This window comes from Trichomonas vaginalis, chromosome IV, assembly GCF_026262505.1.
Source record: "Trichomonas vaginalis G3 chromosome IV, whole genome shotgun sequence".
In the NCBI taxonomy this organism is placed as follows: Eukaryota; Parabasalia; order Trichomonadida; family Trichomonadidae; genus Trichomonas; species Trichomonas vaginalis.
The window spans coordinates 11647902-11661090 of NC_067206.1; the positions used below are offsets into that span (position 1 = coordinate 11647902).

Here is a 13189-nt window from a genome sequence, read left to right on the forward strand (position 1 = left end):
TTCAAAAATAAACGATATCTATATCGAATATGCAAACCAGTATAACATTGACGAAGGAGAATACCATCTCGATATTATTTATGACAGGAAAAATGCAACTGTTAAAATCAATAAAATAGAAGACCTTGGAGAAAACGTTTATATTCTACAAAATATAACAACTTGGCATGGTATAGATTTATGAGGATGTTAAATCAGCCTGCAGCATATCCAGTACACCCGGACTTTTATGAAGTCGAAAAACCTAATGGAACATATGAAAATATTTTCGACCCAGATGCTATTATTGTTCATGCTTCATTTTCTGGCGCCCAAAACTCTTTCTTATGCTTGGCAAATGACTTTTACGAAAAACCTACAAAGTTATACGAACCACCAAGTGGAAGTATTTCAGACTTTCAAGTATGGTTTACTACAGATGGAAGAAAAAGAATAATTCCATTATACCATGCGTTTTACTTAGAACTTAGTTTCATATACAACTACTATCGAACGGTAAAAATATAATTTTTTAATACGGTTGAGGTGTTGGATTTGGTTGCCAACTAGACTGTGGTGCAGGTTCAGGCTGTTGTATAACAGGAGCTTGTTCTTCTGGTTCAGGGTCTTTAGGTATAATACCAACGAACTGACCTACCCTTTTACCAATATTTTTGACTCCGTTCCAAATTCCTCTTCCTACGGTTTTTATTCCATTCCATATACCTCTTCCAACTCTTCTGAAGAAGTTTCCAATACTACTGAAGAAACCCATTTTACTATATGTAAAAATCTAATGTCCGCCTAGTCTTTTGCGTTTCCTGTTGAGTTCCATAGCATTTTTTAACTGGAGCTCATACATTCTGTTTCTCCTCTGGTAGAAAACATATTCTGGGTCAACTCCTGTGTTCGCGTCATCTGCATAAAGTTGTTTATATCCCACTTCAGGGTTTGTATAAAACTCTTTCCATCTCATATTTGCATACCATGGTGGCAAACCTAACGCAGCGTCATTTGACATGGCAGTTTGCATTTGTACATCTGTTGGCACTTGACCATAGTTTGCCATTGCAGTTTGTATTCTAACTTCATTTGGAATATTCTCTGGGTTTGGTTGTCCAGGTTGCTGTGCATTCGCTAAGTTCTGTGCGTCCATTTAATATTAGATAAAAATATCTCTTACGAGTACATATACTGAACATTTACAGGCATTGGTTCATCTTCATATTCTCTGTACTTTTCTGCCACGTCAAATAAATAAATGACACAATGGAAAAAACCTAAAACTAACAATCCGATTTCAAACCACATTTACTTACTAATAAAATTTCTTTATTGTGACACTTTCTCCGGTTTATAGGACCTCTCTCATATTCTATCTTGTCATATCTAAACTCATAGTCATGTATGTCCTCTAACCATCTCATAACGGTTTCCAAACCACTTTTATCGGATGTAAAGTAAAAGCATGGATGGTTATGTATAACGTCTAAAGTTTCTAAAGAGTCTCTCAAAGTCCAGTCTACTTGGTATTGAAAATCCCATGTGTTATAGAACGGCGGGTCCACTATAAAGAAAACATTTTCCTTGTCTTTATATTTTTCATACAACTCTGTCCAATGACATCTCACAAACTCTATACCCTCAATATATTTTTCTATGTCCTCTTTGAAAACATTTGTATAGTTAAGATATAAAACTTTTGACATAAGTGTTTCAATGTCATGAACTCTTATAGCACCACTATATAATAATCTAGCAGATATACTATCCCAGTCTATATATTCTGCTTTTTTCAAAACTTCTCTCACAATATCTTTCTTATCTACTGGTATACGTTCCATCTTACCTATAGGTATCTTTTCTTTTAACTCTTTCAATATATTGTTTGTGTCTGGTATATGTTTGAGACGGTCCATATAGTTGTCGAAGTCATTGCATATAATCTTTGAGTCTGGGAATATTGTATGGCACAAATGGGATATATAGAAACTTCCACCGAACAAATCTACAAATGTTAGACCATTCGGTAGTTTCTTAAGTTCTCTCAATATAATATCTTTACATTTACTCTTATTTCCAAAGAACGGTAACGGAGGTTTTGTAAAATTCATTTATATATAATAATAAAAATGTTTTTACCCGAAAAGTGACAGAAAAGTGACAAAACATGAAAACATATATAATTTGTGAAAAGCGACACAAAAGTGACATTTTTAAAAGTGACATCATTAATATGATGTAAATAACAACGGTTTTGGTTTTGTCACCGGCTGGTCGGCTGGGGTTCGGTCCTCCTCTTGGGTCTTGGGCAAAATTCTTAGGGCTAGAAGGGGCGCAGCCCCTGGAAGCCCTCCAAATATAAACTTCATTTATACTAAACATCTTCAGGGCTAGAAGGGGCGCAGTCCCTGGAAGCCCCTCATACCTGACCTTAATTAGTTAATTAATTGGAGATATTTTTTAAAAAATCACTTTTGATAATACTTTTGAGAACTTTAATTAAAAAAATATATTCAAAAATATCCAGGATATCAAGAGGGAATTGTTCCTTATGAGGTATATAGTTATGATGTATACCTCATAAGGAACAATTCCCTCCTTAAAACGAGAAAACTTGTTCGAAATTGTTTATCATTTCGAACAAGTTTTCTCGTTTTTAATAAGAAACTAAAGGCTATGAGGCACTGATATATATTAGTGCCTCACAGCCTTTAGTTTCTAATAGATAGCTGGGAAACTTTCTCCAAATGATAAGTTATTCAGAGAAAGTTTCCCAGCTATCAAGAGGGAATTGTTCCTTATGAGGTATATAGTTATGATGTATACCTCATAAGGAACAATTCCCTCCTTAAAATCGTAGACATTTTTATACTTATTAATCAACCATTCAAAATCATATTCCTCTGAAAAGTTATTTTATTAAAAATTTAGAATTTTAATAAATATAGAGTTTGAATTTCATACAATACCTATATATTTTCAATAATGGAATTTGAAAACCATTCTCAAAAGTTCTCAGAAAACCTTTTTTCATTAATTTTAAGAAATCTGAGTATTAAATTAAGTGATAAATTCGTTTGACACTACTTTAATTTTTAAATTCAAAAAATTATATGTGCTTCTTAAAATGACTCAAAAAAATTTTATTGTAAAATAATATATAATATTAAAAATCCCACAACATTTTTTTACTTTACATAATCGTACTTCCTCGACGATTAATTTTCACTCAATTTCTATCGTTGACCGAACTTAGCATGCAACAGTTTCACAATTTTTACGGTTTCTTTCAAAAGTTATAAAATTTCAGATGAGTCGAAAGATCTACGATCTAATTGATATAAATTGGATTCAATCTGCAATTGAACAAATTAATCAAGGTCAAAAACTCAAAACAATACTTAGCAATGTCCAACTCACTGATGGACGCATTATACCATCAATATCTAAAAAAACATTCCACTTAGCAATTAAATCAAATGGAATTCCTGACACAAAATTTAAACCAGGGCGTAAACCAATCGAACCACCTGAGGAATTATTAGATACAGTAAATAAATTACATCAAAAAGTTAAAAAAATCGGAATATCAAGAGCATACGGAAGAATTATTACCGATAAGGATATGTTAATTCAAAGGGAAACCGAAAATGCTAATCATGATTTAGATGATTTACCAATTTCACAATTAAATACAAATCCAATAGGTTTTTCAAATTCTTAAGAATATCTTTCTGAGTATACAAATTCTGATTCTGATTCATCAGCAGAAAAACTTTTTTCTTCCAATTCTTCCGAAGAAGATCCACAAATTGAGTCGGAATTATCTGAAGATCCATATATCGTTCATACAGAAACTACTCAAAATTTGGAAAAATCAACCGATTATTTTAACAAAAAATTATTGGAAACAAACTTTTCAGAAAGAACTGTAAAGAAGTGTTTCAAAATTCTGAATATCGTTCAACCTGCCAAAAATTCAGTACCAAAAGGAAAAACAAAATACGAAGCAGTATATATAAACTTAATATGGCATGTCGATATTCATTTTTTTAAACATCGTCAGGGTGAATATCTTTATGCGGTTATTGACGATAAATCCCGAAAAATTTTAGCATGGGCTCACTTGGAAACAAAAGAAGCTGCGCAAACAAGTAGAGTAATTGACCAATGTTTCCAAAAATATGGGAAGCCCTTTGCTATATGGAGTGATAACGGAACAGAAAATTTTGGGTTTTTTCGAAATTTATTACAAAATGCGAACGTTCAAAGTATTACAATTCTCCCACATTGCCCATATATGAATGGGAAAATTGAAAGGTTTTGGCAAAATGTGGAAATTGAAGACGCCACATGGAATGATATACAAAGTCTTATAGAAAATTACAATTCAAACCCACACACAAGTTTACCAAAAAACCCGACATTACATACATGGTACACACCTAACAAATTTTACGAAATTTCAGAAAAATATGATTCAAGTAAATTACCGCTTTGGATTGTAGATGGAGTTGTTAAAGATCTAAGAGAGTCAATAAGAAATTTCAACGCTTCAAGAAGGAATCAAAGAAATTGACGAAGTTCCAGAATTTTATTCAACAATTCTTAATCAATTAACAAAAACTATACCGAAACTTATCTTACCATCCAAATCAAATCACATTACATACGGAATAAACATTTAATCTTTTACCATTAAAATTATATTTATACGTTATTTAATTTTTTTACGTCTAAGTTGAATAGGATAATAGCCGAAGATATAAAGTAACTATAGTTTACAAGCTAAGGAACAAATCAGCATTGAAACTAAAAAATGCTGAAATATTATAATAAATTGAAGAAATACTGTGATAGAATACCTAGTTATACTAGATACTATTATAATATGAATTCATTTGTATTGAATATCGATTAAAATAAGATGGAACGTCAATTTGACAGACTCAAGTTTCGAATTAGAGACCAACTTTCATCAGCATAGTATATGTGCGCAAACTACTGCATAATAGTATGCTTATCTTTTCATTTTAAAAAATAACGTATTTGAATAATTTCGTAAAAAATTAGAATTACTCGATATTAAGCATATTGCTTTTCTATCATATATGCTTATATTCTACAATAGTGTTACCAAACATCGGGCAACATCATACGTATAATACAACTTTTTCGTACTTCTTTATCGAATTTAAATAGAACTAAGTTTTTATTTTAAATAAAAGAGAAATAATTCTAATTTATAATCTCATTATTAATTTATTCTCATTTTAATATTTCATCGATTTTTTATTATCGATATTCAATAGAGATTGGGACAAAGTTGCAATTCGGCACTTTTTGTAAAAAAAATGGGGTCATACTCATAATGAATAGAGACTTATAGCCAAGTCTTGATATCATGCAGGGAGAATATACATTGATAAGCAATTATATTTTATAGTAGTAGTATTCAGAAATTCTTACAATTTACAATACAATTTTCAAAAATGGATAAAGACTTATAGCCAAGTCTTGATATCATGCAGGGAGAATATACATTGATAAGCAATTATATTTTATAGTAGTAGTATTCAGAAATTCTTACAATTTACAATACAATTTTCAAAAATGGATAAAGACTTATAGCCAAGTCTTGATATCATGCAGGGAGAATATACATAGATAAGCAATTATATTTTATAGTAGTAGTATTCAGAAATTCTTACAATTTACAATACAATTTTCAAAAATGGATAAAGACTTATAGCCAAGTCTTGATATCATGCAGGGAGAATATACATTGATAAGCAATTATATTTTATAGTAGTAGTATTCAGAAATTCTTACAATTTACAATACAATTTTCAAAAATGGATAAAGACTTATAGCCAAGTCTTGATATCATGCAGGGAGAATATACATAGATAAGCAATTATATTTTATAGTAGTAGTATTCAGAAATTCTTACAATTTACAATACAATTTTCAAAAATGGATAAAGACAATAGCCAAGTCTTGATATCATGCAGGGAGACTCTCTACAAATACAAAAATTGATTATCATAAGGAAATACAAATTTATCAATTTTCATGTGAAAATTACATAAATTTGTTCTCCAATAAATAGCAATAATACTTTGAATGTTATATTAAGTAATATAGCTTCAGGTAAATAAGCTTACACTTCAAAAATATACTGTTTATTCATTAATTTTAAAAAAAGTCCAAATTATCTAATCTTGCTTACTCTTCCTTTAAACTTCTTTGTGCCAAATTTAATATTGTCTTCAAAGATGGAATAAGGACATTAGGTTCAATCCTTCGGCTTTCGACAATTTCCAAAATGTGTTGAATTAATTTCAAACATTCATCGTGTTTTGAAGCTCTTTGCTCAACAATCCGATTACCTGCCCTTGTAAGAATTCTTACTGCTCTATCTTCATTCAAAACATTAGCGACTTGAACCTTAATAATCGCATTTGGAATCACAACAGTGATGAGAGTTATGACGATATAACAAAATATTTTATTATACTTATTCGAAATTAAAAATAATAAAATTTATATATATTAATTTCATTAAATCAAGGTTAAAAATCTCACCGGAAAAATAACCTCAGTGTGATAAATTTATCACCGGAAAAATTTACAATAAGGTTAATACCGAAAATATCGAAAAATCAACATTTAAGGTTAATTTAAGAGTATGCACTTTTGTCACCTACTCTATTCAATACAAATGAATTCATATTATAATAGTATCTAGTATAACTAGGTATTCTATCACAGTATTTCTTCAATTTATTATAATATTTCAGCATTTTTTAGTTTCAATGCTGATTTGTTCCTTAGCTTGTAAACTATAGTTACTTTATATCTTCGGCTATTATCCTATTCAACTTAGACGTAAAAAAATTAAATAACGTATAAATATAATTTTAATGGTAAAAGATTAAATGTTTATTCCGTATGTAATGTGATTTGATTTGGATGGTAAGATAAGTTTCGGTATAGTTTTTGTTAATTGATTAAGAATTGTTGAATAAAATTCTGGAACTTCGTCAATTTCTTTGATTCCCTCTTCCTCGCAATACAACTCCATATCATTAACTTGTATTTAAAGGCTTCCATATACAAAACTATATATAATGTTTGAAAGTTAAATCCAATCTTTTTCTATTTCTAAAAAAATTGAGACCTAAACACGAGATAGCTTTCAGAAAATTTTCAGGGACATTTTTAATCATTTTTTATTTATTGTAATATCTTTGTTATTAAATTTGAATTGTTTAATATTTGAATGTAAAGAATTGAATAGTAATAATTTTAGTTTTAATACATAGCTAATTGCTAAGCAAAATAATTAATTTATTGTAATTTTGACATGTAAACTAAAGGGGAATTTAGCCGACCAAATAGATGTCACTTTTTGACTTCACCTCACTTCTACCATTTCGTCTTATGACATTATAAAGAGTATTTATATAAATATTGTAAAATAATATAAGTCATAAAAATTGAGACCCCTCCCTGTTTTTGATGTTTTGTCACTTTTTCGGTAATTCTTATTGTTTCGAACTTTTGTTACGAAGCAATTTCAATGTTAACAAATAACGACTTTTGTCATCAATTATTCCATAAACCGGTAAAGTTTCTGGTTCTTTCAAAAAATGAATATCCACATGCCAGATTGTATTTGGAAGAATTGCTTCATAATCCACATAATATGCTTTTGGATTACTTTTATCTTTTTCTTTGTAAATTCCCAGAAATTTTGCTGCCTTAATAACTGCATTGTAACTGATTTGAAATTGTTTTGGATTCATATTGAGAGTCCAATACAATTTTTGAACTCCACATTTGTAATTTTCATAAGAATTCTGAACCTTCAAAATTAATTCTGGAGTTAATTCCTCTTGTGGAGGACCACTTTTAATTTTTGGTGTACCACCGATTTCTTTGAATGCTTTTTTGAGAGTATTTCTTGAAATTTGTTTGAAAATTGTAACATTTTGATAAGAATATGGAACTTTTTTCAAAACTGTTGCGTAAGTTAACTCACCACTTTCAAGTTTTTCATACATATATCTTACCCATTCATTTGGAATACGAGGTCTCGAGTTTTCGTTCATTTTTTTTACTTTACAAAACTGTTTATTTTTCAGAATTTTTAAATTTGAAAAAATCCATTCTATATCTGATAAATAATATATTATTTTTCAATCAAAATATTTTGATCATCATCTCAAAAGTGAGTTAGTATACAAGTCTTGGGTATGGTGGCACTGTGTTCCACCTTACCCAATACTTGTGAATTTGACACTTTACAAAACCGTTAACGTATATTTTACAACATGAACGCAAAAACTAACTTAACCTTAAATATTTACAAAGCCGCCAACAATTTCACCTCACTATCGTTCTCACTAACAACTTCACTATCGTTCTCATAAATTTTCCTCAATATCTTCATCATCAGTGTTAACCCTATTGTAGTCATACTTGAAGCCATAAACTTTCTCTAACTTCTTAACGTACAATTTACATAACTTACCTTCGTCATCGTATGGTTTAATGATATAACTATTTCTATCTTTATAAACAGTCAATGAAAAGTCAACTGGTCTCGGATGTATTTGAAAGAACATGTTATGCTCAGGAAGGAAGAATAAATGTTTAAATGTATGTTTGTTATACTGTGGAATTCGAATGAGTTGCTTTTGTTCTGTCATTTACATCCAAATAAAAATTTTCAGTAAAAATAAAATACAATAAAAATTAATGATATCACCACTCCCACACGTATGAAAACATAGCGCAAAAATAAATTTAGGTGAAGTGGTGAGATCTCACCTCTTTTTTCACCTGTTTTTTCACCCTGTTGAATTCATTGCTTTATAACTCTCTTCCTTTCTCCAACTCTTCTAACTTCTTCTTAAGTTCAGCAATGTTGTCCTCATGAAGTTTAATCTTCCTTAATATACCTTCTCTATCTAATGGTAGTTAGTATACAAGTCTTGGGTATGGTGGCACTGCGTTCCACCTTACCCAATACTTGTGAATTTGACACTTTACAAAACCGTTAACGTATATTTTACAACATGAACGCAAAAACTAACTTAACCTTAAATATTTACAAAGCCGCCAACAATTTCACCTCACTATCGTTCTCACTAACAACTTCACTATCGTTCTCATAAATTTTCCTCAATATCTTCATCATCAGTGTTAACCCTATTGTAGTCATACTTGAAGTCATAAACTTTCTCTAACTTCTTAACGTACAATTTACATAACTTACCTTCGTCATCGTATGGTTTAATGATATAACTATTTCTATCTTTATAAACAGTCAATGAAAAGTCAACTGGTCTCGGATGTATTTGAAAGAACATGTTATGCTCAGGAAGGAAGAATAAATGTTTAAATGTATGTTTGTTATATGTTTTGATTTGTATGAGTTGCTTTTGTTCTGTCATTACATCCAAATAAAATAAAAATAATTTTAAAAAATAAAATAAAAAATAAATGATCTCACCACCCTCACACGTATGAAAACATAGCACAAAAATAAATTTAGGTGAAGTGGTGAGATCTCACCTCTTTTTTCACCTCTTTTTTCACCCTGTTGAATTCATTGCTTTATTCCTCACTGTCGTCTGCTTTCTCCAACTCTTCTAACTTCTTCTTAAGTTCAGCAATGTTGTCCTCATGAAGTTTAATCTTTCTCAAAATTCCTTCTTTATCTAATGGTTGCTTTATCTTTCTAAACTGAACTCTACCATCCTTCATAGTATGAATGTAAAAACCTTCTGGAATAATTCCTGATTTAATGTATTCTACCAAAAACTTTTGTTTCATTGCTTCAGTGACTTTAGTCGTCATTTCAATCAAATAAAAATTTTAATATTAAATAAAAATAACGTTATTTTTTCAGTAAGGAAACGCAGGAGTTTTACGATTTATTTGAGGAGTAGGTTCTGGTTTAAATGTTGGAGTCGGTTTTGGAGTTGACTTTTGAACAGGAGTTTGTAATTCCATAGGTTCAGGAGTCATTGAAGGTGTTGTTTGTGAAGGCGTTGGTTTTGGCGATGGTGTCGGAGTTTGTTTAACTTCAGCTACTTCAGTATTATTTACAACATTTGCTTTATTTCTTTTCAACATCATTACTGCTCCTGCTGTAGCTAGCAAACCTAGTGGGAGACCATATTTTATATAAGGACTTGACCAAATGCTATTTTTGACAGGAGCTGGTGGAACACCTAACCTTGGTGAGACTGCTCTTTGCCATTGTGCAGCTCGTAAGAAATATTCAATAGGTGCTCCATAATCGTTTGGTAAAGTTTGTTTCATAGATGGTGAAGGTTCACGAGAGCTTGATGAAGAACTCATTTATAAGCTTTAAAAATAAACGTTCATCCTTTATTCCTCACTGTCGTCCGTAGCTAAGTTATAGTCATCTAATCTTATTATGGGGATGCCATTAGCACGCACCTGAATGGCAAAGCAACAATCCCTCATAAATCCAATAAGTGGCTTTGGTACGTTTTCAGTTGCTAGTTCAATAGGTCCTTTAACAGACAATTTGTATGTTATTGGAGCAGTAGATGTTTGACCTTGCTGGAAGCAAAAGTCCACTTCTGTTGGAAAACCACATAAGAAATGTGTGTTGTCATAGCTATCCCATTTATGTTCCACACTACCATCATCCACCAATGACCTCATAACATCTTCATTAAATCCAATCATATCATTGTTTGTATTGCAAGCGTTCGCAACCATTTCATAAAATACAGGTCCATATGATTTTTCAGGTTCTGCAGGCATATTTCCATAAGCTCCCATGGAAAGCTGAAGATATTTAAACTTAGGGTTCTCAAAATTAACATAATAGTTGTCTTTCTTTCTAAATAGTGCCCAAATACTTTTAACATTAATAGGCGTATAAGCTGCTGTAAATGTTGCACTTGAACTATCTGTATTCTTTGAGAATGAACCGTCCATAGGAATCCAATCCATAACTTTAACAGGAAAACATAAAGCCTCGTTTGTATAATGTTCTACAAGTTCTGTATAAATGTTAGGGTCTAAAGAGAATGACTTTGGATGAATGAAACATTCATTAAAATCCATCTTTGTTCGAAATAGTTGCTGGTTACAGTTGTAATAGTAACTGTTCCACTAGCTTCTACTGCCTTCGTTATCATAGTGAATGGTTCATTCCATGGAACAAATTTATTTGTCGGTGGATTTGAATCTGAAGCAAATGCAACTTTAAGAGTTGGATTGAAAGCAATGATATCATTTACAGATATAGATGTGCATTGTAAGGCGTCGCTACTGAACTTTACTTTAAGCTGAATGTTTCCTGCAAAAGCTGGAATAAATCGAATAGCTTCTAATGGAAGGAATCTTCTAACAGGAATTCTTAAACGAAGCTTAAAATCAAATGATTTTCCTGCTGTAATTGGACCACTAACAATTTGTCCTGTTCTGCATGTTCCCGAATGACTCCATACATCTTCATGTCGAGTCTTTGAGAAAACATCTACTTTCTTTATTTGTTCGGTAGTTTGTGAGTTTGAAGTTATATATGCTTCTTCTCTTGCGTTGTCTTGAGAATATACGATACGACCATTTGCAAGGATTTGATATCCAGCAACTGCATAGAAAGCGTCATCGAAACCAATCCAAAATCCTGGTGGGTTTGTTTTATTGGAACCTGAACCAATTTCTTTATCTACAATAAATTGACCTTCCATTTTATACGTAATGAATGTATTGTAAAGGTCCAACATATTTTCACCAGGAGGTGAGAGATTGAATGTTACCCATGTGTTATCTTTAGCAGTTCCAGGTTGTGATGGAATCTTTGCGTCAGAATATTTTCTATTAGTGTCACCAATTTGAACTGCATTGTCTATGATATCGAAATATGAGCGAATCTGATGAATATGCTCTGCTGGAGTAAATTCGTTTAGCTGTTCGTTCTGCATGTATTTACTTCAGATAAAAATATCTATTTACTTCATTATTCTCACTCTTCTTCTTGGCATTCGTGGTGGAAGTTGTTTCTTGACATTTTCAATGAACTGTACATTCTCTTTTGTCTCAACTTCTTTCACTGGCGGGTCAGGGTTCTTTGACTCGGTTTGTTTTTCAATGAAATTCACGAACTTTGCAATAAGCTCTTGGTTCGTTATTGAAAGTACATCTGGCTTCTTTTCTTCTGTTCTTTGACTCAGTTTGAACAGAAGGTTTTATATGGGCTTCGTGGACTTCACCCTTGCCATGCACCTTAATGTTGTCGCTTTCTGCATTCGCTAATGGAACCTTTCTTTTTCTTACATATATTTTACCATCTTTACTCTGACTTACGTAATAGAAAGGATGTTGTATTCCTCTGGCGTCATTTAATATAATAGACTCTCGTTCTGATTTTGACAAGCTCATTTTACATCGGTTAAAGTTTTAATTTTGTTTTTTATCTGCAGTCAAATGACTCAGACAAGTCCTACGGACAAGACCCAAGGGGTCATAGATGTTGAAGCATTGAAGAAAGAAATTCGCGAGCAAATTTTATCCGAACTGAAGGAACAAAAACAAGAACAAAAGCCAGAGAGACCAAAGAGAAAACTTAGTGAAAAACAACTAGCTGCATTAGCTGCTGGAAGACAGAAGAACCCACGTTTGCTCGCGAAGAAAGCTAGAGAAGAAGCTGAAGCAAAAGCTAAAGAAGCTGAAGTGAAGAAAGAGTAAATGGTTTATTTTTATTGGAACTAAATGTATAGACAAATACCTTTATCTGTTGCGTTCAGTAGTGAAAACCCTGACGTCAAAATAAAGGGGAACAGAGTAACGTTTAAGTTTCCAACAGACTGGATTGTGAACATAAATGAAGAGAAGTACATTGGCATAACATCTATGTATATAACACGTGCATTTAGGAAAGTTGACTTTATACTTCAAGTCGAGATAGAAAATGACGAACAGTCTTTAAGCGCCCAAAACATTCACATATACAAATACTTTAAAGACGATACAACATTGTTGCAATGTATGATTTCATTTAATGAAATGTTCGAGAAAAAGTTTAACATTGAAGTACAAACTTTACAGCCTTTACGTGAGTTTCTTGCACAACTGAAAGAAGAAGGTAGTCAGCCACAACTTATAGACTTTCATTATGAATTTAATGAAAATGAAGATGGAACTCATGACT

General features: G+C 31.4%; 4 protein-coding genes and 2 pseudogenes across 6 annotated transcripts, besides 11 other annotated features; 2 read left to right on the top strand and 4 right to left on the bottom strand.

Annotated features, from left to right (window-relative positions):
* Window positions 1-511: 511 nt before the first annotated feature.
* Window positions 512-754, bottom strand: TVAGG3_0073230 (serine threonine-protein phosphatase family; the record flags this gene model as incomplete). The annotated part of the gene is made up of 1 exon (XM_001300233.2): window positions 512-754. One exon carries the CDS (start codon window positions 752-754, stop codon window positions 512-514), a length of 243 nt encoding a protein of 80 aa, XP_001300234.2.
* Window positions 755-3292: 2538 nt separating this feature from the next.
* Window positions 3293-4498, top strand: TVAGG3_0073250 (annotated as a pseudogene). Its single transcript has one exon. A coding segment is annotated over exon 1 (1206 nt).
* Window positions 3293-4498: a mobile genetic element.
* A 243-nt stretch (window positions 4499-4741) lies between these two features.
* Window positions 4742-4770: a mobile genetic element.
* Window positions 4742-4770: a terminal%2Cinverted (terminal inverted repeat of ISTv1 transposon ID:TVAGG3_0073260).
* Window positions 4771-5293: 523 nt separating this feature from the next.
* Window positions 5294-6480: a mobile genetic element.
* Window positions 6481-6694: a mobile genetic element.
* A 54-nt stretch (window positions 6695-6748) lies between these two features.
* Window positions 6749-6798: a mobile genetic element.
* Window positions 6749-6798: a terminal%2Cinverted (terminal inverted repeat of ISTv2 transposon ID:TVAGG3_0073290).
* A 635-nt stretch (window positions 6799-7433) lies between these two features.
* Window positions 7434-7542: a mobile genetic element.
* Window positions 7515-7542: a terminal%2Cinverted (terminal inverted repeat of MuDR-2/MuDR-2B_TvMULE3 transposon ID:TVAGG3_0073300).
* Window positions 7543-8221: 679 nt separating this feature from the next.
* Window positions 8222-8876: a terminal%2Cinverted (terminal inverted repeat of Maverick-1C transposon ID:TVAGG3_0073310).
* Window positions 8222-13189: part of a mobile genetic element that runs on past the window's edge.
* TVAGG3_0073320 (uncharacterized protein) lies at window positions 9610-9852 on the bottom strand (the record flags this gene model as incomplete). Its single annotated transcript, XM_051221807.1, has 1 exon — window positions 9610-9852. One exon carries the CDS (start codon window positions 9850-9852, stop codon window positions 9610-9612), a length of 243 nt encoding a protein of 80 aa, XP_051106793.1.
* TVAGG3_0073330 (repellent protein 1 family) lies at window positions 10115-10359 on the bottom strand (the record flags this gene model as incomplete). The annotated part of the gene is made up of 1 exon (XM_051221808.1): window positions 10115-10359. A coding segment is annotated over one exon (245 nt), but the record flags the coding sequence as incomplete, so codon positions are not given.
* Window positions 10390-10749, bottom strand: TVAGG3_0073340 (uncharacterized protein; the record flags this gene model as incomplete). The annotated part of the gene is made up of 1 exon (XM_051221809.1): window positions 10390-10749. One exon carries the CDS (start codon window positions 10747-10749, stop codon window positions 10390-10392), a length of 360 nt encoding a protein of 119 aa, XP_051106795.1.
* Window positions 12563-12726, top strand: TVAGG3_0073350 (annotated as a pseudogene). Its single transcript has one exon. A coding segment is annotated over exon 1 (164 nt).